Raw genomic sequence first — 26,378 nt, 5'->3', positions numbered from 1 at the left:
TGTTACTCTGCAGTGAGACTTTCTCCAAAAAGATGTAATATCAGACAGAACGAAGGAAAGAAAAAGACTCCACATTTTGCAAAAAACAAAAAAAAAACCAAACGAAAAAACAAAAAACCAAACGAAAAAACAAAAAACCAAACGAAAAAACAAAAAACCAAACGAAAAAACAAAAAACCAAACGAAAAAACAAAAAACCAAACGAAAAAACAAAAAACCAAACGAAAAAACAAAAAACCAAACGAAAAAACAAAAAACCATAATAAAAAAAAAAAAGCTGTTTGCACAGTCCCAGTCTGCCACTTCCCCCACTGAAGTACCTTCTTGGCATCACAGTAGCGTAGCCCAAAGGAGTGGAACTGCGGGAAGAAGGCTGGCTGGACAGCTGCGATCTGCGTGTAGAGCTCTGCGGGCCGCGACATGGCAGGGGTTCCTGAAAGCAAGATCACTCTCCTGGCAGCCTGGGAAAGCAAAATGGAGCATCGTTATCATGCAGCTTACAGTATTAGCAGAACGTGCTAAGAAGTCATCCCCAGTCCTGAAAGAAAATCGCAGAGCCATTGTCCAAGCACCCTAAATGGAAGAGTACTTCACCTTCCACAGATACTTTCAGCCTTCACTGCCTGAAGACAGCGCTTCAGTCTCAAGGAGAGTGCTTAAAACTTCTAGGAAGCAGGACAAACCACACTGTTTATTATTCATCATCCGCATGCTGTAAGGGAAGGGGACATAAATTTTTATGACAATACTTTCTGAATTGGCATTTACCCACTAGACACGTTAATATCTTGTGCCTGGCTCAATATTTCATTTGGCATCCGATGTCACAGGAAAATGACGCACCCTCTCAGGTACATCCTCACCTCCCAAATAAATTCTCTCGCAATAAATGTGCCACAGCAAGCCATAAACAGACTGTCTTCCTCACAAAAGCAGAAGAGATCCAGAGAAGTAGGATCTTCTTACGTTTTGTTCATTTTTTTTTCTTTTTAAACTCTACTAGCAAGGAGAGAAAGATGAAGCTGCCTGAAGCAGGACCAGAAGATGTCCACATGACAGCCATGGTGAGTCTAGGCACAGCTGGCTGGATTCTAGAACATGAGTTAATAAATACGAATCATGTAAGACTATAAAATGTGTTATAGGGGAGACAGGAAGGAGGTGGGGTGGGAAACCTGTATCTAAAGTAGGTGCTCCCAAAAAGTGGAGAAAAAAAATTACACTATAGACATAAACCCTCCAAGATGCATTTCTACCCTCATACCTCCATTATTATCTAATTCTATTATTAGATGAGAACTATGAATTTCTACTGCTGTAAATTCACCTATAGTATTTAAATTACAAATGCCTTGTAGTTTCCTGCATGGTTTAATGCAGGTTCATTAAAATAACAAAGAGATTCTTGAGTGACATCTGTACAAACAGCTCATTCACATTTAAATGAAAAAGAAAATTAAATTCTTTTATCATTTCACTGAGATCTACCAGTCACCCAAATCTATTCAGCTGATTCATCCACTCGCCAACCAAATCTGGTGGAAAAAGAGTTCACAGATCAGCTACCGGAAATTAATTTCAGGACTCTTTATCAGATATTGATATATAGGTTGTAATCAAGGTGGGACTTGCCTTCTCCCTCCATCCCTACTAAAAAGATCAGAAGGAAACGTGACCACCAGGATCAGATAATTCCCATAAACATGTAAAAAAGCAGGATATTTATTGAACTAAATAAGAGGAGAGGTCAAGCCTTTGGACGTGTTGGAAGGTGAGAGTTAGTTTGCACAAGACAGAGGTGCCTATGCTACTCAAAAGAGCGAGGAGTCACAGAGGCCAAAGATATCAAATCCCATGAGGAAACAAAGTGATAAAGCAGAAACTAGTTCAGTTTTTTAAATTAAGATAACAGTGGAGGACAACTGAGCAGAACCTAGACAATATCTGATAGCTTGCAGAAGCTTTTGAGGAGTAAACTGACACCACCCTGAAAAAATCTGCTGAAATGCCAGATAAGCCAGTCTCACGTGTGCAAGAAACCTCCAAATTAAACTTTTTCCTCCTGGACTAACAGAAGGCCACTGATAAGAAAGAGACAACGTGGAGATCACGCAATTACAGACAGCTCACTTCAAATAACTCTGGATCAAGCTAAAGCAAGAAAAGTTCATTCAAAACAGACCAGGGACATATTAAATGCAGCATAAACCCAACTGTCTTGAAAGGTTTTACGCCATTCTCAACACTTCTCCTCTTTGGAGGGTGCTCCCCAAGAGCTACTTGAGATGAGGTTGGAACACTAATTCCCTGGTAGTCAAAACAATCCCTAAATAGGTATCAACAGAGAAAATTATGAAGTTACAGGTTATTTGAATTCTAAACTTGTACAGCAGTTGCTTTGATACGCACAACTTAATTTTGAGCAGACAGGGTATCTAACAACTGCAAGCACTTAGCAAGGGGTGTGATACATCTTACATAATTAATCATTTTAAACAAATTGAGAAGTAAAAAACAACAGGGAAAAAAAAAACGCAAACCCAAAAGACACTAGATACATAAGAGCCGTGAAGAACTTGAAGAAATTAATTCCAGAAAATTGTGCGTAACATAGGTGGTCTAACTCATCCCAAGGGTCCCTTTCATTTTTAAAATCCATGACAAAAGGAGCCCAAGAGAGAACTGAAGAAAAAAAAAAAAAGTAATCCTAGGAAGACAACTTTCCAAGTGTTGAAGGCTTACTTAAATTCTGGATGAAAGAAATGGCTTTGATTCACATCTCTTTTCTAGTGGCAACTCATTTTGAATAGATGCCAATAAAGATTTGCTCCTGCAGAAATGTCTCGGCTCACTGCTTAATTCTTGTGCTGTCAAGAGTGAGAGCTTACCCTCTTTTTTCCAAGGTCTATAAGAATAATATGGAACAACAGCACAGAAAATAAGACTGAAGTGACCAGCAAGGACTTTCTAGCAAAACCAGATCTGTAATCAATTGATACCTGTTTCCACATAGGAGAACTAACTTCATCTGCTCATTAGCATTTAGGCATGAAGTTTAATCTTCCCCAGAAGCACTCCTCTCTCCCATGTGTCCTTGTGACTGTTCTTACAGCTGCTTTCTTTTGAGACTGCTTAAGTGAACTCTGACAACAACTTGACTAGTGGAAACCTGTTCTGTAGCCCTCATTTAACAAGTAACATACGTGGTGCACACACAATGCACCAGGAAGAATGAATTCCACAGCTGTGACAACATTTACAAATGTCACTTTTGAAAGTTGAAGAATAATTTATGAAATGGTAATCCCCAATGGCACTTACTTTAGAGGTCAAAACCCAGCACCCAACTGATTCGAAGGGGAGGAGTTGCCACAAAGTAATAATTGAACATGCAAAGAGCCTCATTAACATACAATGACTGTCTCTGTGTTAAATGAATTTCACAGCATGAGCTCTGCCATATGCTAAAAGACTGACATACTTTTTTAAGTAAGTGCGGCTGGCTCTGGCTGTACAATTACTTGTGTCCCCAGTTTTTGCTTACTCTGTCATTTTGAACTGCTTAGCATAAGAATATCTTATCCTGTGAAACGAAAAATCTGAGAGTGGCTATAATATAATAGAGATAATCACCTGATGAAATAGAAGATTTGATAAAGAGAAAGGGTTGCAGCTGTTTTGAGGAGTCTGTTTCTGTACTTGGGTAAGAGAGATAAGGCTCTGCATTTCATAAGATGATCCTGCAGTGGTTATTCCAAAAAATATAAATGCCTTTCCCTATTCTTAAGTGACATCTAGATAGAGAATGTATATCAAATTGTGATGATCAGCTACGACTGAAGCAAATTACACTACCTCTCTCTTTCAAGAAGGCAGGGAAACTGGAAGGTAAGAGGAGATCTGAAGATGCAGCCTTGAGGGCCCCAAGCTTCTCCCATTTCAAGATGAAGTTTCTTCTCTCAGCAGGAGACAACAAGCAAAGGCTTATTTATCCAATCCATATGGATTTGTAGTGCCTAAAGACAGCTGCTATTTATTTCCCACTGGAAAGGGAGATTTTCATGTTCCCTCCTCACCTTCTACCTTCAGCATTGACCTATTTCCCTCTACTGTTTTAAAGCACCTCTTTATTAAAACAAGCACAAAGATATTAGATTCCAGCCACACAATGTATTTGGACTTCCATAATAGAAACAAAGACCTTTAACCCTGCAAACATCAGTATGTGCATCACGCTATTAACCTGAACAGCAGCTCAACAGGAACAATCACATTAGTAATATTACCCAAACGTTGTGGAACAAAGCCCATTGGGAACACAACAGGAATAAGACCATTTTATGCTACTGGAATCTTTGATTAGATACTTTTTATTTCTCACTTTCTAACCCAGTTCTTCACTAAAAACTTACCGTCTTGCTTCCAAAAAACTCATCCATTTTCCATTGGGACCTTCCCCAGTTTCCGCTGCCTTGCAATACTCCATGCAATTACAGCAGAACAAAGACCATGCAGCACTTTGGCTGGTCGAAGGATGCAGAATCCTTTTCACTCCAGACCCCAAGAGATCCCACCACAGATCAGTGAAAAACTTCCCAAGGGTGTAGATGAAGAGGAAACAACAAAATGGGCTTCGCTGTTTTATGGATATTGGTAGCATGTACACTCCCTTTTTCTTATGCTCATGTCTCTGGATCAGTATAATCTTGTAAGGAAAAAACAAAATGCTTATAAAAGGCGTAACACCATGACACTTTCTGCCTCTGAGGGAGGCAGATCCAGGGCAGAGGCAAAGGGAATAACTAATGTTGTCGGTAAACTCAGGAGAACTTGGTCCCATGAGACTAAAGAGAACAGCAAGGTGACAAGTAGGTCCCATTACTGATTGCCACAGCTCTGAATTAGGGGCAGGGACAAGCCAGGCCTGAAAATGGTGACTCAACCAAAGCCCAACAGGATGAGGGTGAATACTTTGATGTGCATGGAAACAAGACAAAGGGACCACTTTGAACACAGGAACTTCTAGCCCTCTTCAGTACCATAAGAGATGCTGAAGCTGGGGACAGATCTCATGCAGCTGCTGGCACAGACTGGCCAGTGTGAAAGCTGGCTGAGCTTGAAAGCAGTATTTTTGCCACATGCCAAAACATCAAAGGACTGTTTTCTACTATGGCTTTCAATCCATCCGCCTCCCTAATTTTGCAGGGATGCACACAGACTGTGTACAAACTCTGCCACCTGGTTCCACGTAGGCGGATGAAGCATTCTCCCCCATGTACAAGTGAAGGGAATAAATCTGGCCTAAACGTTTTGCTGCTGCTATTTCAGCTCACCCCATCTTATTGTTTGTGTAATTGTAAATTCCTCTCAAAGTTTTGTCCAATAACAATAAACTGGGCACAATATGTCTATATACTTACTCTAAACTAATGACAGCCTGGAGCAAGCTACCAGCATGGTCATTGCATATATCCAGCCGTTATAACAGTGCACTAAAAAGTTTTTCTGGTCGCACTTCCCACTGTCCCAAGCAAAACTTTCCTAAATCTGTGTCAGGGTAGCACCTAAGTATGTCAAAAAGATACCGAGTACTACACACACTGGATACTGCACACACACACACAGAGTTTGTGGGTTTTTAATATTAAAAGAACATGTAGAAGTTCCCAACCAACAAACTTAGGCCACATGTTTAATACATGGTTCTGTTTGACAATTCCGTACCACACTTGCTCTGCAACATATACAAGAGAGCAGGAAAAGGTTATTACTGAGTGGCTAGAAATACCACTCGATTTTGAAAACCGGTCAATGTCAGATATTAAAACTAAAATGACGCTTTAAATGCTGTAACCACAGGTTAAATATTTCAGAGGTGGAGATTCAGCTTGGCTGTCTAAGAAGGCAGATTCAAAATTAATATCCAAGGTAAGTCATCTTTCTTATGAACATATTGATTTAATCTGATTATTGTGCAGTTCTGTCTAAACACTCGCAACAATTTTTATATTTTACTTATTATTCAAATGGAGGAGTCACAAGAGGAGATTCTATCAAGATAAAAAGAATCCATTAAGTACAGATGGAAGTGACAGAAACATTTCAGGCTCAGAAACGTTTTAACTTAGATCTGTCCAGTGTCATTATGGACTCATAAATCTTTGTAGCACATACGGACCAAGGATCACATTTCTTAGGTGTTTTTTTTTCCCCCCCTTTTCTGTCCCCGAAAGCCAGTTCAAGGCTAAGCTTTAACGCTTTAGGAATTTGGGAACCTTGTAAGAAATATAAGCAACTCGGGCAATTTCAGGAAGTTTAAAGTAGTACAACACTAAAAACAGATAGAAGTGGCAATGCTTAGAAGGTAGACAAGGCACGAGTTGGCTCCAGGGGCTCTGGTTACATCAGTGGCATGGCTTCACACTGTGACCTTAATGTAGGGACCAAGGTGCTAGAAGCAGTGCACCTATGAAGGGCTTGCCTATGGATACAGCTTTTTTTGGTCTCTTCTCAGAGCCCCAGTATTGCTCTAGTCCTTTCAATACAAAGAAGGCAAGAGGAAGAATATTATCCTCAGCAGCATGTTTATCAATACCTCTTATTCAATAATCTCAAAGTATCGTGTAAAATATTAGAATTACTCCCATTTTTACCCCATTAACTATTTACTACAAAGATGACACAGTATAGTTCTTAAAACAGTATTCAAGTGATGAAAACTCCTCATATTTTGCAGTTCTTTCAAATACGAAAGCATTGCTGTAACGTGCTGTGCCAGTAGTGAACACAGCATCACTCACTAGTAGTTGAAGACAAAGCTGCCACAGGGGCTAGTTTTAGAGCAAAACACCCATGTTGTGAAGCAAAGAGGGCAGAAGAGTGGCTATTACAGCAAATACTCACTTTAGAAGTTACAGTCAGCAAGCAGGAGAATAAAAGTTACCCGAACATCTAACATGACAAATCTGGTACTGTATGCTCTTTGCAGGTGAGATAATGCGTGATATGAACATGAAACTCTTAATGCTTTCAGAAGACTGAAATTCAGTTTCAGAAGCACCAGGTCTCAATTCTCTAAGACCAGTGATGTGACAGTATAAAACTGTAAATTCTCAGTAAGTGCATACAGGCAATTAACCTCCACTTAGCAGCTACCATCTTTCACTCTCCTATCTTGTAGCCTGCAAATAATTTTGACAAGCTGATCCTGACAAAGCTACAAGTAGGAAAAGATGAGACCGCTTTTTGAGCATTTGCAATGAGGTAAATTTGTTATTTTCCACCATTTTCAGACATACACCCTAATTATTGTACTTCAAACTGCTCATAAAATTGGACCTCCTACTTAGTTTCCAAACATTAAAAGCATGAAGTACTTCGAAAGCCAAGAGAGGACAAGAGTCAGGCCTTTAAAGAGAACAATGAAGTTATTCAAGGACAACTACTTTCGGCTTCCCATTAAGAAACCTGCATATAAAAGTCGGTTGCTATAAAGCCATCACAGATCAAATCTTCTCTTTATACACACTTGATGGTAATTGCTGAAGAGGAAGAGGAACTGCAATTACCTTGTTCTAATGTGCAGGCTCTGCAGTGTCTAGATACTACTCGTTACTTTAATCTGCTAGAGGCTACCAGGGAGAGTTTGATTCTTTGATCCCAGGATATTAAAGTTTACATCTCTCCTGTTACGGCATACTTGAATACTGCCTCCCTTCTGTGGGCCACTTGTCTTGCTAACCTCATATTCTGCATTTCCTACTAGTTCTCTACATTGAGCCAACAGGAGTGCTCCTGAACCCCAGTCACACAAATACACTGGAAGCTTGCAGTAAGAAAGTAGAGTCCAAAACCAAAGCGAAGGAGGGGACCTCAGTAATGTAATTTTGATATACAGCAGCGATTTGTGTGTCAAGAAGTAACTGATAATGATTATCTCCATTAAACAAGCTACACTGACACTACTATATTCTTTCTACTCTCCCTGAATACATTCCATAAGTTTCATGGTGATGGGAAAAAGGGAATATCAAAACTCATCAGTGGCAGTACCACAATTAGATCAAGGGAGCTTCTGAAGTTCTTTTGTTAGGTCTTACCATCTAACATTTGTATGGAAACAAGCGGCTAAGCCAGAGAAAAATTTTTGCTCTTGGATCTACAACATTACCAGGATTTCCACTTACACAACATCAGAATTCAGCTGCTGGCTCCTAAACCTGGTAATGGAGCAACACTACTTTGTGAGCCTGATCTGAGCTGCTGGAGGTTTGACACCCAGCATACATACCTTGAGTAGAGGCATGGCAGCTCGGCATCGTGCAGTTTTTATGTTCTTTAGGAAATGAGATTCATCCTGAAAGAAAACAACCATGAAAGTGAAGACAGTTCTGATCCATAGTCCAACTGCAGGCTACGGAACAAATCCCAGTATTCTCAGCTATCTAATATTACAAGCCTATCATCCCAGAGGATGCTTCAAGCATTGGGATAGTCACATCAAATTCTAAATGAAAAGGCAGCACAGAGAGTAACAGGCTTCCTACATTCAAACCTGCAGCTGCAAGCAAATGGAACAGAAATCAAACCTTAAAGCAATGAATCTCAAATGACCGCAAACAAGTGAGTAGAGAGGGCTGGAGAGGGAATGAGAAAGAGGAACATTATGTCCACCACTGATACTCATTTGCCCCTATGTGTCTTTTAAATGCAGCAAACGTAGGAGGCATATACAGTACCACTTCCCTAAATAAGGGGTTAATGAAAACGACCAGGAAAAAAGAAATCTAATTAGGATCCAACTGTTCTGCTGATAGGGCTCACCAGGTGGATACCTGTTTGGTATCACCCCCAAACAGGCGTCATTCCTACTGCTGTAGCAAGGCAGAACTTAGACACAAAAAGTAATCGTTGCCCTCCAAGGGTACATTCTCATCTTTCCATGTGTTGATGAGCAAGCAACCATGCGTGCAAAGACAATACAACTGCTTAGCCTCTCAGGCACAGCCTTCTCCCTCCTGATTAACACATAAGCTACATTAATGATCCCAGCCATCAAAAGAAGACTGGAAGAAAAAGCAGGGAAGCTCAGCACTCAGTAGGACTACTCTCATCAATAAAAACATATACAGGGCCCAAATTTGAACATATACACACACAGAAAGAACACCTGCCAGCTCAGGCCTGGTAAAAGGTTCCAGGGCAGTAGCCCTGGAGCCCAAGTCCCTTAACTCCAAGCACCAGCATACAAAAGTAACAATCTGCATTTCCACCCTGACAGAATGTCTTGTCAGAGAGGGGGCAGGGGAAAAAAAAAAATAAAAATGAAAGACATCAGTTCCTCCATGAGTAGTTTGGTCTCCAAAGAACTCCATCTATTCCCACATTCCCATCTGACGCTGAGACACAAAAGCATTATTATGATCCAATTGTCATGATCTTAAGGAAAAGTGCATGTGTGCTGAAAATTAGACTGAGAACATCAAATACCCATAGTAAGCTATGCAGACACATTTAGTCTATTGATAGAAGGTGGATTTCAAACACTAGATGTTTTGAATTTTTAGTAACTGAAATCTAGGAAACTGCCTTTTACCATGGCTCTGTAAAAGGTTAAAAAATGGATTTCAAAACAATTTACAAGAGAAATTATACAAATGATCAAAGAACACTTAACAGAGATTGTCAGTGGAACACAAGCAAAGGGAGATTTTTTGATGCTTTACCCACATACTTCATGTTGAGAGGTTATCTAGTCTACTGGATAAACACTAACATCACCCTGAAGTCCAATCCCCTTAAAAAGATAGAATTCCAAGACTACTGTATTGACACATCATATTAAACACTCTGCTCTCCAGGAGAGGACATGCCCAACCATAATGAAACCAGAGAGGCACCATAACCAGTAAAAGAGAAAACACAGCCTTAGGAATCAAAAGGGAAATAAACTCTACTAGTTATCTCAAAAGGTTTCAGAGAAACCTCCTGTGTCTACTCACGAAGAGAGCAGTGATTGCAACCACAATTGCAAGATAGTTTCAGTCCTAAATAAGGCCCACTTCACACTTCTCTGCTATACAACACAAAAGCTACCCCATTTGCAGCATACAATTAACTTCAAAGTTTAAGCGTACCACTTACAATAATAACTACTTGGAAAGTGCTCTTAAGTTGCTTGTCCATCTTGCTGAGGAGGTCAAAGCTGACGATGTTGATCAAGCCTGCCATTAGATTATCTTTGCCAGTCACTATGACATTGGTACTACCTGGACACAAGGATGGAAGCCACCTGTGAAATGCCTGGAGGAAGAAGAAAGCAATTAATTGCATTATGGTGCTTATGTCCTTGTCAGGATCCTAAAGCACTTCTCAGAGCATCCTTGTGAATGCTTAGAACATGGAGCAACCCCCACCTCCCCGCCATTAGACATCATCTGGGAGCACAATAAGGGTAAGCAGCCTTCCCTCAGCAACAACCCTAGTAATGGGAAGATCAAGAACAGAACTCAGGCTGTAAGGCCAAATCTACCTTCCAGGGCTAGGAAGGCTCAAATATGCTCTATTCTTGCTTCTACCTGAAAAAAAAAAAAACCAACTCCTGACAACGTTACCTGCTACACTCAGAGCCAGAGAATGCAGTGGCCACTACTGACAGGGAAATTGTTTTCCCACTCAACAGGAAACCTCAGGCTGTGAAACACAGGCTTCTAAGCAGTAAACATCTCTCACTATAGCAATATTTACTCCACAGTGAGGATGAAGTACAACTCAGCCAGATCAACAAAAACTCTTCCACTACCTCTCCTTCTTAAGAAGTCTACAAAAAAATACCCCAAACAAACAAACAAAATTAAAAGATCAAGTTGACAATACACCAGCTGCTCTATGACAGCAGCTGAAATACATGTGGTGATAGTCATTCAAATCAACCTCTTGAAATGCTTCACACACCAGAGCAAGATATCCTCCCCCAAACCCATCTGTTAGCTACTGAGCACCCACCATTTCCCTTGTAATTCTGTCCCCAGTGACACCAACCTCTCTGCAATATTTGAGTTCTGCTGATGTTGCTCTGCAGAGAACTGGCTGGGCTTTAGCAATCAGGATCTGTAGGTATCCATAGGAGCACTGATGAGAAACGGCATCTCTGTCTCTAGGCCCTTCACTTGTGGAAAAACCCCAAGTGCCATTCCTCTCCTCTGTTCAGGAACCGCATGCAGCAGCCTGAGGAGTTAAATGTGAGCTTCTCACATTTCTCAGTATGTGGAAAACTTAACAATGAACTATCCTTCACCACTTACAGTAGCTACCACAACCAAAATGGGCCAACATGCAGACAATATTTAAAATATAAATACGTGGCTGATGCTAAGCCAAAACTTAGACAAAGGTGGCAGCAGTGGGAAAGTATCTGGAAGCTTCTAGCTGTACTGCCCTCTCCTTTTATAAAGGGCACATAACTAATTCACACCATGAAAGTGACTCTGTAGTTCTCACTTGATGCTGACCTTTGTCCACAAAAGTGCTTTGACACTGCCCTGACCGTTAATTATGTAATTCAGCATTGAAACTTAAAAAGGCGCGTGGCTGCAGTACTTCTCACCCAAGAGTACCTCACATCTTCCTGCTGGCTTCCTATGGCACTTGGAATATAAAGGCACTCAGTGGCCTGAGCTCAGAAAGCCAAAACAAAACACCAACAACTCTGAGATGAAGACAATTTCTGGCAATTCAGCTCCAGAGACACCACAAAAGCTTCTGCCATTACAGTAAAACACATCTGTGCAAGAATGAACTGAGTAGATTACAGACCATAATAAACTCCACCTTCTTCCACTTCCTGTGACATTTTTCTTAGACCTGCATCCTTCACATACCCACAAAGCAACACAGATCATTCTAAAGCAACTGTCCTAACAAAACATTTCCCACAACAGCCTCCTGGGGAGTCAGCAGTAGGGGAAGGAAGAGGAAATCAAGCACTCAAAGAAACAAAACACCTTATATTGCTTAAATCTCTTGAAGCAGGATTTAAGAGTTTAGCTGCAGGTGCCCAGTACGTCAGGAAACCAGGCCCCAAATCATTCCCAGTAGGCATCCTACAGAAGCCATGGTTTCAGGTTAGGTGTTAATCCAGAGAACTACAGGACTTTGAAATATCAAACATGATCATAGTCACTTCCTTGCTCAGTAAACAATTCTCTTTTCTTGTTGCCCAACATCTGTTGCACTACCGGGCATGAAAACACACGCCGAGATGCTCTAACAATCTGGTTACAGCACAAAACCAGCAACTCCCAATCAATACACTTCTTATCAATGAAACACTCCAGGGAAAGCTGAATTCCCACCCTCTTCTGCTCAGGCATGAAATCACTGACCTAAAAGCTCTGGCTCACCTTTTTCTCCCGCAGTGAACATTTCACTAGCCTATGGCAACCCAACAGCCTCAGTGTACAAGCCATGACAGTGATTTATTTCAAGATACATTTCCCAACCATACAAGCTTTCTTGGGCTTCTGATCAACGTTAATAAAGGACTCAAAGCAGTCAGCAGGATCCAGTGGACAGGCCAAAAAGACCTATTATGACAGGCACTTAATGATGATGGTAATAGGACCTCTAGAACAGAGTGGAGAATCCAAGCATCTGGGATTCTATTCCAGCCAAGGGTCTGGCAAATACTGCTATGAAGGGCTTGAATACAACAGACAATTGCTTGAATGCAACTGTTGTCTTTGATGCTGATGACTAAAACGCCCCCTTGGAGCCAGCTGACTTGCAGGAACAAAGTTATCAGAGGTCCAGAGGAGATACTTTCTCTAGATCTCTCTCTTTCCAACATATCATCTGGATCACAAAAAGAAAATCACAGAATCACAGAATGGTTGGGGTTGGAAGGGACCTTAAAGATCATCTAGTTCCAACCGCCCTGCCCTGGGCAGGGACACCTCCCACTAGACCAGGATGCTCAAAGCCTCATCCAGCCTGCCCTTGAACACAAAATCTACCAATAAAAGAAAACAGGCATACATCATACAGTCCATGTCAAGCAATTTCCCCCCATCAAGTTTATAAATGAGTCAAATTTTAGTTTGTTCCCCTTAATATACACCTTTTTCAAAATTTTAACTTGTACACAGTGTAACACAGCATAACCATCACATGTGCCCACTACTGGCCACCTGCACACACGTAAGCTCACAGTACCTCTGCCCATGTAAACCTCACAGAAGAAGGTGTCACCACCAGTAAGGGCCATTCCTTTCGGTAATATGCAGCAATGCAGATTGCCTGAAGGGTCTTGCCCAAGCCCATGTCATCCGCCAGAAGTAAACGTCCATTTCTTGAAATTGCAAAACTGGGGAAAATAGAGAGGGAAAATAAGTAAGAGTCAAGAAATGGCTTACTATCTGTCCTGGCACCCAAGATGAGCACAACTCATCACCAAGCCTATAATGTGGATCACCTGGAAGTGATCTGGGTTCTTCAGTAACCCTGGATCTTCTCCCTTAGTCTCAACACGAGTGAGCAACTCCCACAAATCTCTCAAAGATTAGAAGCTCCTGAACAGAGCGGTTCAGCGCAGTCCTTAAAGACTTTGATTTCATATGAGGAGTAGTCTCAAGACCTTACAATTATTTTTTCCATTGTATTAGTCACATTCTGTCCCAGAGTTCATCCTGGCTAAGAAAATATTATTAATAACAATGCCACTTCAACACCAGTAAGTAGAGGCTTTCCTGGATTGCATCTCGAAGTCTACAACTAATGATCACACATGACGGAGACAGGGACATTTAAAAGTTTATCTCTACATATAATTAGTCATTTTAAATATTTCAGGGCCTGGGTCCTATTTCCTGGCACTTTCCCATGTGTAGTTAATAATTAAAAAACAACAGCAACAAAAGAGATGCACTTGGGAAAAAAAATGGCCTTACAAAATAAAAAAAAAAAAACATCATATGACAATTAGGCACATACTGAATCACAAGACAGAGATCAGAGATGTATCATTTGAACAATTTTATGAGACTAGCAAAATGCTACTTTCCTCCTGACTCATGATGAAGAATTCTAGCTAGAAACAGAATAGATGTGTCACTCAAAAAACCCAAAATCAAACAAAAACCCCAAAAGCCCCCAGCAACAAAACAAATCGTACCATAGCAAACAACCAAGAGCCCAGTGTGCCAGAGAGTAACAGCCCAAGACTCTGGAGAAACATGGAACCCTCCATGGAAGAGAATGCAGCCTGGGAACCAATATGAAGTACACAATCCTAGGCAAGGACTAGCTCTTAAACAGCATGCAAAAAGGACATACTTCACACCTTCCCGCTGAAAGGGCATGAGGCTCGTCACAATTTCAGAGTCCACTACTGAAAGGTCAGCATCAGGAATGTCTGTCTCTGATGTAGATCTCTGTATTTGAGCTGCAAAGGTTTTTATTACTGCCTCAGGCAGTGGCTCCACTTCGACTGACACAAGGCGCTGTAACACTTCCACTGCAAAGAACAGAGCAGTTTATTATTAGAAGGGGCAACACACACACAATTTACATTATGAATGTCAGGGCATAACCCTCAACCTCATCAACAATATTATTTCCTATCCAGAAACAGCTCAAGAAAGCACTGCATCATGCACAGGTGTTGCCCTGGCCTCTTCCCTGAAGTCTATTTCAGAACCAGATGATGAATCACATCTCCTCCCCTTGTATTTAGACTTGGTTATAAAAAACTGAAAGTCTGATGCCATCATTCAGAGATGATTGCTACTAATACAGCTGGAGCTGGATTATTCACACTGAGGGCAGCTTAGGGCACACTTTACTCAGAAATAAAAGTATGGATTTGAACAAAAGAGCTCCTGAAGCCTAGAAGGCAGGGGCATCTTTATCTTGACCTTGGGATTCTGCATTAAGCACCTCCACCATCCCTGGGTGATCAGTAGTGACCCGAGACGTAGTTACCTAAAGAAGATGATGCATCTTCAGCTTTGAAAAAATCTCTTCTCCTCCTGTTCCCCAAATTCACACAAGTTTGGCTCTGTCTCCAGTTTATCACCCCTCCTTTACCATGTTTGGATAAGAAAACAGGAAGCACCTCAAGACTCAGAGAAACTGCTCTTGTACAACCATCAGCAGCACTCTGACAGACATCCTTCGGGGATAAGGTACCAACAGCAACTCCCTGTTCAGCTGGTGTCCACTGGTGTTCTCCTGGACAGAAGTAGCTTGTAGGCCAGAACCAGCCCACAGGCAGCCACTTGAGTCCCTCACCACTACTGTTGTTTCACCCATGAAGCCTCTCAACTTTATCTGCGGAATAAAACCTTCACAGTCAAACTAAAAGAATCCCCAGCCCCCATTATGCAAAGATATTGAAGCCTTCATTTTTTCAACCCATGCATCACAACAAGCAAAGCATCAGGGCAATTTCTCCTCCTAGAACACCTTATTTCAGTCCGCTCTGGTAGCCTCTCTATCTCATCCCAAAAATATAAAAGTATTTCTTTTTAGTCGAACAGTAAGTTTCTATGAAAACAAATAACCAGTTTAAGACATGCAGTGAGCTGGGACCAGGAAAACATGTTTAGTAATCAGTCTTTGACCACTGACTGAGAAACAAAAGACACCTCTACACTAGGAACACCAATGCACGTGCACAGATCCTTTAGTGCAGGAAGCATCTTTTTTTTTTATTTAGTGGTTGGTTTGTATATGAAGTCAGGAAGACATAAAACAACTCTGTTTGCAACAATAACCAGAGCTACGCAAACTGAAATAAGAACTCACTATACCAGCAGTATATGCACCTTTAGAATCCAGTTAGGTATTTTCATTTCAGTTATCTCCAAGAGGAAAGCAGCGGGATGGACCCCTGCCATATGAAGGGGGAAAGCAATTCCAAGAAATATACATATGAAAAGATTTCCATTTGTGGTTGGGCAATGACCAAACTTTTTAAACTCTCCAGTTTAATTTATACTTCTTCAATAGCAGGAACCCTCTCCACCCGAAGTACAGCACAAGCTTGTTATTACACTCACAGACTGAGCTGTGTGTTAGCATAATTGCTACAATTTGCTCACTGATAATTCTGTTGCTATTGTTCCGTACATGAGCTGGGAGAGTGATTAAGATATATCTGCCACCAGGATGATTCATCCAACAGACATTTTTTACTGAAGTGACCTTTCTATAAAGATGACTGAGCAACTAAGCAAAGAGACATTAACCTCTACAAACAGTTCCCAGCTAACAGATATCTCTACTGCAAATGGCAACCAGCCTTTTAAAATTTCCTTCTTTTTTTTTTTTATTTTGTCATAGGTAAATGCACAGGCACAAAACAAATGCTGTTCCTCAAAAAGGCACGTGCTAGGAGCCTCAAATGCCCTCACAAATTACACTCTGCAAGAACATATGCAGAGAAATGTTTTTTTGCTTTCCTTAAATCTGTGCAATTCTGAATACAGAGTACACATCATGTGATGTATACAACGGCAAGCTAGTGTGGCCGAGAGGGACAGACTGGGAAATGATGTGTTTGCTCAGACTGCCTAGAATGCGCTACAGGATCAGGCCCTTTGCACGTAGAAAAGGCCCTTTAGCAAACAGAGAGATCATCAGCTCTCATTCAAATCAGGGCCTGTCAACGTCACAATCCTGGAGTTTCCTAAGTCTCCCCCAAGACACACTCACTTGTTTTCATGACCTGGCATTCCTACAAGGCTCCACAACCTGGCTTGCAGCCCTACAACCATTACTAATGTTATTAGGACACGCATCACAGGAGCATGCAGATACTCAATTATTAAACATGCTTCGGTATTCTATGGAAGCAGGAGCCCATGCTGGAGAAAAAGTACTCTGAACAACAGCATTTCAGCTCTGAAACAGTCACACTTTCTAAGGATGTGTGTAGAGCACCTTTCTGAAGCTTATCCCAATCAAATTCCACAGCCACATACTGTCATGCGAGTACCAAGGCAAACACAGCAGGCCAACTGGGATGATAAATAATTATTTAATACTTAGGACTTGTGTAATGCAAATCTCAAAGCACTCTGTAAACTTAACTAAACATAAAAAACTAAAAAGCAGATGTGCTGCTAAGACTGGATTATCCTGCAAAGTGGCATTTTTTTTTTTTTTAAAAAAAAAAAAAAAAGAACAAAACAACAATCCACAGTTCTACATTTCAGTTCAGTAAGTCACCGTTTCACCAGCATTGCACAGGAGTCTAATTCTACAAGGAAATTAATATTGTAGTGACACAATGTGCTTAGATTCCCCTTGCAAGAGAAAATATGATGCCCTCTTAAAAATACTTTTTTTTGCTAAGCTTTCTTTTAGGCATCCATCAGCCAGCACCGAAGCATTTTAGTAGAGTACGAAATTCTACTTCAAGAAGAATGCTTCTGCTTCAAGCAGATCTGCACTACTTCTGCAAGGGAAACACGCAGCTCATCTTGTTTTCCTCAAAATCAACTCAGCTATGGAAGCAACCTGAATTCTAACCTGCCTCATACATCAATCAAAAACTCAACAGTTGTGTGCTGCCTGCTAAGCCATTATTACCGGCAGTAACATATGAGGCTGAACAGCTAGACAGTCATCACCAGACTGTAACTGTGGATGAACTGGTTGTTACAGAAATCATCAGTGTACTTGAGAACCTAGTGCTCTGACCTGAAAAACAAAATTTGCTAGGTGTGAAATGAAATAGCACAACACCGTGCACACTACTTAAATCTTGTAGCGAACTAAAAGAAAGAAATGGAAGTAAACCAGCCTGATATGTGTTTGTTTTCTAAGCAAGAGGTGGCAGTGCCAGTTTATGAATTGACATACATACAAAAGGGAGCAAGGCGGGCTGGCACTGAGGACAAGGGGAGCAGGCTAAAAAGAGTCAATAAGACAGAATTTCTGTAAGGACAGGAAGATCTGCCAGCCACCATGCCAAGCTCTTCAAATTTGCCAAGTGGGAATAGAGGAACCCATTCTCCTGCAAGTCTTAAGTTCAAGCAGAGCTGCTGTACCTTATAACCAATAAAAATAACTTTGTGATAGTAAATACATGCATGTGCTATAACAAACTGCACAAAATTTCAGTGCAGAATCTGACAGAGCTACCATCCCAACAGCCCCTAAAGGACTGCCATGATAACACTTACAAAGTTTTGAGTCCGGGCAAACAGTGTAAATGTCTGACAAAACAGGAAGACACCTGCTTCATGGTTCATTAGCAACTTATCTCCCCAGAGTCAAAAGGTTTAGCCCAAGAAATTAAGTTACAATTCATCTGCCTCCCCAAAAAACATCCTTAGTCAGGAAAATGCAGCTACTCACTCAGTTTGGGGTAGTCTTCCAGCAAGAAATTCCACTTTCTGGTGTTCACATCTGCAACAGGTACAACAAACACTGTCATAAGTCTCTTTAAAAAAAAAAAAAAAGATTGAGTCCTCTGTCCATAAGAGCACGGCTATCCGTCCGTATCCTAAAAGAATTCTTATCTTGTCCAGCAATCAATTCTCCTGTTTGCTTTCATGTTAAGCAAACAGTTTGAAGAAAACTTAAAAGTATGAGCACAAATCTAGAAGTGGTGGTATCACCAGAGCAAGCCAAGGTCAGCCTGTCTCATGAACCATCGTAATGAACCCACCTGCTCAAGGATTTTGGCAACTACTCTCTTTTCACCGCAAGAAGGGATGAAGAATGTGTGTGAAGGTTCCTATTTGTTAACCAATAAACTCTGACTTCAGTTAGTAACGCAATCATTTTCAATTGTACCTCTGTACCCTATAGATGATGTGATCAAGACAGTACAGAGGAAATTCCCCGATTTATCAATACCCGAATTGTAACATGAGTGTCAGACTTGTTTGGTAGGTTTATCCCTGGGTAGCACTTGCCTACAACTTCCAGGGAAGGCAGAGTGAATTCGGAGTCAGATGAAGACACAATGAGCCATATGGGGCCCTGCCCAAAGAACAAGAGCTCCAGGATTTGCTGCCCATGCTGTCAGTGACCTGTTGCAACACTGCACAGGTCATCTCATCACTCTGTGCTTCATTCCCACATTACAGGTGGGAAAACTGGTATTCACCATTGAAATCTGAATGCCTACATGAAAAATGCTCTACAGTTCCACTTGCCTCAAAAAACATCAGTACAGCTGCTGGTAAACTCAATCTGATCAGGCACTTGCAGCCATTATACACCACAGTAAAGCAGGAGAAATATGAGAATGTCCAACTGTATTTTGTAATAAAGAGAACTTATGCACAGCCTCCATACTGCTGGCAAATTATCAGCACATCCCACCTCAACAGTAAATGTAATCATGCCGAATCCTGAAATATCACCTTGGCTAATAGGCCCAGAAGGCCAAGGACATGTTCTGGCACAGAATAAAGTGCAGGACACAGACACAGCACTATATCAGAACTACAGGAGCTCTCAAAATCTTCACCAAAGCACAAAGCCTCACGCTGTTTTCAGAGGGATGTACTCTCACAATCTCTCTCCTCTGAAGCATTCACAGCACTTAAAGAGCAGCCCCAACAATGCTCTTAGAATAAAGCGGACACAACAAGAGACTCACCATAATTTCTGGAACCCATCTGTTTGAACACTCCAATCACTTCTGCAGAATACCCAATATCAACCTCAAACCGCAAGCGGGAGATCAGCACGCACTTCCCTTTGACAAGGGCTGAGGGTTTCTTCCAGTTCTTACACATCTTCAAGAGGGATTTCACATCAACCCTACTGCCAACGAAATGAGAGTCTGATGCCAAGTCAACTGCATTTTCTCCTTCCAGCGGTGCCAGATTTACTGACCGAAGTTGATTTGCTGCTTCCACTAGGGAGAAAGCATGAGATACAGAGAAAAGAATTAATAACAAAAAACACGGATAAACTAAAGATGCACAGGATGCTTTGCGAAGAGAAGGGACAAGAGGATGACAAACAAACCATACACCTTCAGGTTTAAAGGGAACAGTGATTCTCTGCTTTCACTCACGGGGACAAAGAATAGAGTGATGGCCTGGAGGAGCAGGTTGGTGGGATTTTCCAGAGGGGCAGAACATGTGACAGCAGGTGAACAAGGGCCTGTCCAGCATTGTCACTGCATTAGGCTCCCCCTCTGTCAGCAACACCAAAACATGGCTCACTAGGCCAGGGCAGGCAATCTGCAGGTAAATTGCACACAGTCACATAGTGTTTTCACTTACAAAGTTGCATGGACAAGCACATGGTGATCAATAGTATGTACCTGAAAAGCTGGGAAGATACTTGGGCAAACAGCAAAGGAGAAAGATCTAAAAACATCTGCCTCATGCCAATGTCTGATACACAATCTCATCTAGGAGGAATGCTGTACATTCACAATACTGTAAGAAGGATATCAGGAAGGAATCTAGTCCAAACCCCTGAATCCCATTTGTTACAATTTAAGTCCATCACCCTTCATTCTAACATGTCTTTCAATTAGCCTTGTACTTTCTCCAAGCCACCTGCACTCCTATTTTATTAATCACTAGCAACCACCTCTCTCATGATGCCAGGGCACAGGGAGAGAAAGGACACAGCATTTTACAGCTGTTAGCCTGAGACCATAGCTATTCGCACTAATAAACATTCCACTTTTTCCTCTGGGTCTCTGACAATCTATACCCATGTTGTCTTTATTATTACAGCTGACTGTGATGATTAAGGAACAAGAAACATTTTATCTTGTATTTTTACAGCACCAAAATAAGGAATTTAATCTCCAAGACTCCAACTCACAGGTACTACAGCAACGCAAGGATTCACTAGCATCTCCAGAGTCCGTTAGACTCAAGAGCAGGGGAACACTAAGCTTATTCTGCCTGCAGGTATTTGTAAAGAGGGGCAACCTCCCCAATCCAGTAGCTGTTCAGAGTAAATCCAGATGAATATAGTCCTTTCAGGATTAAGCTGCACGCCATGATCCACGCTGCTTCTTTTTAAATAGTCCACCTTACTGATATGCAACAACTTAAACAAATTTAAGTTAAGATTTGAAAAGGGAAAAAAAGGGAGAAAGACACGTTCTTCCTAACCAGTTAGTAAGCCATTTGGATTTTATCCAACTTTATTTTTAAGAAGTGACTTCCAGAATAAACCCAAGCATTTGAGATTTCTACTTCAAAGAAAAAGGAAGAGCATCAAGTGAAATTAATTTTTAAAGTTGAGGACTAAGAAACCACCAGTTTAGACTTTCTCCTCCTGATGCACCAAGCAAAAAAGTTTAGATGCCACTGTTTTAGCATTGCATAGGTAGAGCTCATCTCTACAACTGACACTGAAAGAAAATGAAAACCAGCACCACCCCACATTTTACTCTTTTCTTTCAATATCTGTTTCTGGGCTTCCCTGCATGTTTAATTTATAGTACAAAGGAAGAATTGTAATGCAGGACAACATTACTCAGAAGAACAAAATTAACAGTGCGAAGTTTGAAAATAATTGTTTTTACACTTAAAAGACTTCAAACTAAGGCCTTTTTAAGTCAGTTCCTTTTCCTCAGGGTATTTTTTCCCCTGCCTCATTGTGCAGTGTTGATCACATATTGTTATCACATGTCGACATAAACTTTCCACAGAGAACTCACGTATTTGATAGCTTTAAGGAAAAAGGCCTGATTTCTAAAAAACATCCTCTTCATTTGCAAGCTCCTTGGTGCAGAGACTCTGCTCTCATCTGTACTTGATACACTTCAAGCAAACCAGTAGCATTTAAATTATAAATGTGTGGCAACCCACATGGGAAGCTAAAATACCAGCACTCAACTGTGGGTTTTTCAAAGTGCTCAACACAGGCCTAATTCTGTTCCCACTGAAATCAATAGTGATTTATCACTCCCTTCAATACAATGTGCTTTTGAAAAGCCTACCTGAAGCGTTTGCCTCTATCAACTCTCAATCTTTCCAGAACAAAATGACAGGAGGGAAAAAAAAAAAAAAAAAAAAAAATAAAACCGTCCTTGTTATGCCAAAAAAGGCAACTTCATTTTCAGTCTCACTAAAGCCCTACAGAATTATCCTTTTTCCTTTTCTGACACCCAAAATTAACAGGAAAAAAATGTAAAAAAAAAACCAAACACCACAAACAAACAAACAAAAAAGCTGTTTAAAATTAGCATAGATAAACAGACCTAGAAATTAAGCATTAGCCAATGGAACACACTCAGTTCTCAATACAGACTCATATGAAGTACCCACACAGAAGACATTTTTTCCTATTATCAGGCTTGTTGGTTGGTGAAAAAGTTAAACCTATGCTTAGCATTTAGGTTACATGAAAAAACAAGTTATTTCCAATCAATTACAAAGTGTCAGAAAAATGTAATAAGTTAGATGCCTAAGAGATGGGCATTATGTTTGAGTAGCACTACTTTAATTACTCCAGACAATAACAAAGCTAAATAATAATTATAGAAGTCAGGGGAAGGGGGTCAAAACTTGGATCCTTTTTTACTATTCAACAACCCATTCACTTACTGAAACTGCTGTAATCTTCCAGGCTGAAATTCCATTTTTTTATAGCAGGATCTAAAACAGGGCAGAACATGGGGTAGAAAAAAAGCGGTGTTGTGAAATGTTTGTGCAAGACAAGATAGAATTCATTCTACTCATGCAAACTTTTTGATACACATCTGAAAAACAGTATGCTCACAGTTTACAGCTACGTGACACCAAAAAAGCCATAGGGCATATCAATACAATTCAAAAGAAGAATGCAGCAGGCATTCACAGGGAGCAGCAACGCATGGGTGGGAAAAACAAAAAGTAGACTAGAACATATAAAGGCAGGGAGAAAAGATCAGAAGCAAGCCAAAAAGTGGAGACTCCACTGCTCTCAGTAACCCAGTTAAGGGAATCAGATCATCAACTCTGAACTACAGCTGAAGTGACCCATTTTCCCATACCAATTTATGAATAACTTCTCTTTCTTCACTCCCAAAAGATTCCAACCAGCTGCCATCACTAAACTTCTTAGCGCACTGTTCATAAAGCTGGACTTCTGATTTCTTGGCTAAACCCAAGCTCAAGGTATTTATGCCCAGAATTTCTTTCCAATTTCAGCTGTCTTTACTTTTCCAATCCCCCATTAATACCAGATATTCCATCCCAGCAACAGCTGTACTGCTAAGACCATATAGCAACTACAGCTCCAGCAGACGCTGAAGCTTTGATCTAACATAAAAGAGATAACAGAAAAAAAAATCAATTCTTACCATAGCTTTTGCTTGGTATTGTCTTAAATACAGCAATAAGCTCAGCATTATACCCTATTTCGACCTGGAATCGGTCTTCCCCATATTTCACACATTTTCCTTGTGTAACACTATTTGCTTTCTTGCAAGAGGCAGCTTCAAATGTAGAGCCTGCACCAGCGGAGCTGGTCAGCTTCTGCATCCTACCACTGGCCTGAGAGGCACCACCGCCCCCCTCTCTTGCCGTTGGTCTGCTTGTGTTTATCAGCATTTCTGAATCACTCAGGGTAGCGCTGCTTGGTGGTGGAACATATTTTATGGTATATTTGTTCTGACTTTGTGAATTTTTAGTACCGTCAGGGTGCCCGTTATCAATTAATCTAGGATGAGATGGTTCTGTAGGGCTTTTGCAAGCTGGGTAGCATTTGGGCTGCTGGAATGTACCAGGATTAATTAAAGCTTGTTGTCCATGTTCCTGACCACCAGCATCCAAGTAATGTTTATGGGAATAACTCAGAGTATTTGGGATCGTTGTAGGGAACTGCTTAATGCCACTTGCTTGTTCCGAGTCCACTGAACAATTCTTTTGTTGCTCTCCATGTGAACCAGCCATCTGTTGGTTTGCAGTGTAATGATTATAATCTTTCTGAAGATAGCTCTTCTGCTCCGCAGGACTGTTTGGATTCTGTTGGTGCTGGCTAATGAATCTGACATGATTGTTTTCTTGCTTCAAGTTTCCCTGATTGCCTGGATTCTGTTCTTTCACCTGAGGTCCAGCGATCCCCACCTGCCCACCTCTCTGGGCTGCTAGCCTCTCTGCTCTCCTAGCCAAAGCCTTCTGGCGGTTCTCTTCAATTCTTCTCTTTTGTTCCTCTGTAAGGCCCGATGACATCTTCAACAATTTAAACAATAAATCTGAATCAAAACTGCATTGGGAATAATCACAGAGGCATCTGCTTCTTTACAGGAATGAAGGCCAGTCTACAAAAGAGACCAAAAAAAGCCAAGAAGAGACAGGAAGTTTCAACTCTGTTCCCCCACAAAATGCTTATTGTATTGATAACTCAGTATAACTAGTGACTGAGTATTACTGTAACTGATTTACACAAAAACCTAGTAGCACAGCAAGGCTGTCAGACCAAGGCCGTCAGACCAAGGCCGAGCAATTACCAGCAAGCAGATATGGACAACCACTGCTGGGGCTTTGCATGCCAGTCCCACATAGATAAAACATACAGAAAAGGGAGAAAACCCCCATTCCACTACAGTTCTGAACACTCTTCTCTACAAGACACATCAGAGCTGACAAAACAGCCAAGCCCTGCACTGCAGAGCCAGCCCTACAAAGGCAAATGCAGGCAAAAAGCAATGCAGTCTTATGTGGAGGTGTTTCATATTTCTGGTACCTACAAGCAAAGATGGAACAACACACCATCTTTCCTGATCACCTTCCAGTTCTCGAGCATCTCACAGCATGTAGCAGATACATACTCAAACCCAAAGGGCAGAGTCAGCTCCTGCCTCGAGAAAGGTTCACTCGCAGGTCAAGGACCTTCTGATGGGAGTGAGGACCCGGCTCCCACTGCATCTCCCAGTAGCTGGCCTCCATCTCCTCCAGCAGCCAGAGACCAGCTTTCCTCATCACCCTGTAAGAAGCGCTCACTCCCTTCCTTCCCTGCCCCGCTCCTCTCCCAGGCACCACGCTCCCCTGTCCCGAACTCCACTGAGGGCCCGGCCCCCACCCCGCGGGCTGGTGAACCCCCCCCCCCCGCCATCCTCAGGGAAAACCCGCCACCCCACCGGGGCCCAGGCTGCGGTCCCTCCTCTCTTCCCGGGGGCTCCGCAGCAGCCCAGCCGGGGCTCAGCCCCGGCCCAGCCGCCTTCTCCCCGCCACAGGCCCGCAGACCCACCGGCTGGCAGAGGCCCGGTAGCCGCCAACGGGCGCGCAGCCGCGCAGACTACAACTCCCAGCATACCCCGCGCTACCGCCCGGCGGCACAAAAGGTCCGGCGGCGCGCAGCATGCCGGGAAGTAAACACCGCCGAGCGGGGGGCGCTCGGCACGCTGGGAAATGGAGTCTTCCCCCTCACGGCGCCATCTTAGGGGTGTCGAGAGCTGCATGGTTTCGCCGTGGGAGGTGGGGGCCTGGGGGCCGCCCCGGCCGCTGTCGCAGGGGTTTGGCTCAGGCCGGTATGCGGGGTGCGGGCCCACGGGATGAGGCTTTGCCCCAGACAGCACCCAGTGCTGGGGCTGGGCTGCCTCACCAGCAGCTTCTGGTGTGTGTGGCCTGGCACACCAAGGTGCGTGGCTTATTTTAAATGAGTGACTATGAGCGGGGAATAAAAAAATGGAGGTAATGCATGGGAACGGATGAAAACGCTGTTGTCAGCAGTGAGGAGGGAATCCACCCCAGGGTGTCAAGAGCAGTGACTGACATTGTTGTGAGGCCACTGTCCGTAGTCTTTGAAAAGTGGAGATGAGGGGATGTCCCTGGCAACTGAGAGAGAGCAAATATCAGAGCTATCTACAAGAAGGACACAAAAGAAGACCCAGGAAGCTACAGGCCCATTAATCTTACTGCAGTCCCTGGGAAAGCAGCAGAGCAAGTACTGCTAGAAACTGTCACAAAGCAAATGAATGAGGTGATGGGGAAAAGCAGCATGGATTTAGCAAACCCAAATCGTACCAGACTAAGCCAATCACTTTCTACAATAAAATAACATTTTCTGTCTGTTCTGTACGTGGACTTCAGCAAAGCATCGGACATTGTTTGCCACAGCCTCCTGCTGGACAAACTGGCCCGACACAGACTGGTGGGGTGGTCGGTGAGGTGGGTGGGAAGCTGGTGCCTCACAGGCACTTGGAGATGCTGGTGATCAATGGGGTTTGCTCAGGCTGGCAGCCTGTGGGGTCCCTCAGGGATCGCCACTGGGCCCCAGGCTGTTCAACAAGTTGCACTGAAAGAGGTTTCATCTTGATAAAAGAAAGACAGTTTTTACACTGAGGACAGTCAGTTGGTGGAACAGCCTCCCCCAGGGACATGGTGTGGTCCCCATCACTGGAGGTTTACAAGATGCGATTGGACAGGGTGCTAGATAATCTCATCTAGGCTCCCTTT

The 26,378-nt window shown here is 42.2% G+C and overlaps 1 protein-coding gene across 9 annotated transcripts in view; it reads right to left on the bottom strand.

The window, feature by feature from the left end:
- Positions 1-25,232, bottom strand: part of SMARCAL1 (SWI/SNF related, matrix associated, actin dependent regulator of chromatin, subfamily a like 1) — a 43,718-nt gene extending 18,486 nt beyond the window's left edge. Inside the window, exons 1-10 of one of the 9 annotated variants that reach the window (XM_054208217.1) lie at positions 25,171-25,232; positions 23,282-24,241; positions 22,545-22,595; positions 19,619-19,879; positions 18,364-18,414; positions 14,332-14,512; positions 13,213-13,363; positions 10,144-10,302; positions 8,291-8,356; positions 321-461 (exon numbers count right to left, since the gene is read on the bottom strand). In XM_054208217.1, the coding sequence (XP_054064192.1) occupies positions 321-461; positions 8,291-8,356; positions 10,144-10,302; positions 13,213-13,363; positions 14,332-14,512; positions 18,364-18,414; positions 19,619-19,879; positions 22,545-22,595; positions 23,282-24,152 (1,932 nt within the window). In that variant the 5' untranslated portion in view covers positions 24,153-24,241; positions 25,171-25,232. Of the gene's footprint in view, positions 1-320; positions 462-8,290; positions 8,357-10,143; positions 10,303-13,212; positions 13,364-14,331; positions 14,513-18,363; positions 18,415-19,618; positions 19,880-22,544; positions 22,596-23,281; positions 24,979-25,170 lie in introns of those variants that run through there. The other 8 variants (XM_054208215.1, XM_054208214.1, XM_054208216.1 and 5 more) reach the window with 8 other exon arrangements.
- Between the last annotated feature and the right edge of the window lie 1,146 nt (positions 25,233-26,378).

The sequence above is a fragment of the Rissa tridactyla genome, chromosome 7, assembly GCF_028500815.1.
Source record: "Rissa tridactyla isolate bRisTri1 chromosome 7, bRisTri1.patW.cur.20221130, whole genome shotgun sequence".
NCBI lineage: Eukaryota > Metazoa > Chordata > Aves > Charadriiformes > Laridae > Rissa > Rissa tridactyla.
Note: the sequence above shows the minus strand (reverse complement) of the source record. Positions and strands in the feature narration are given on the sequence as shown.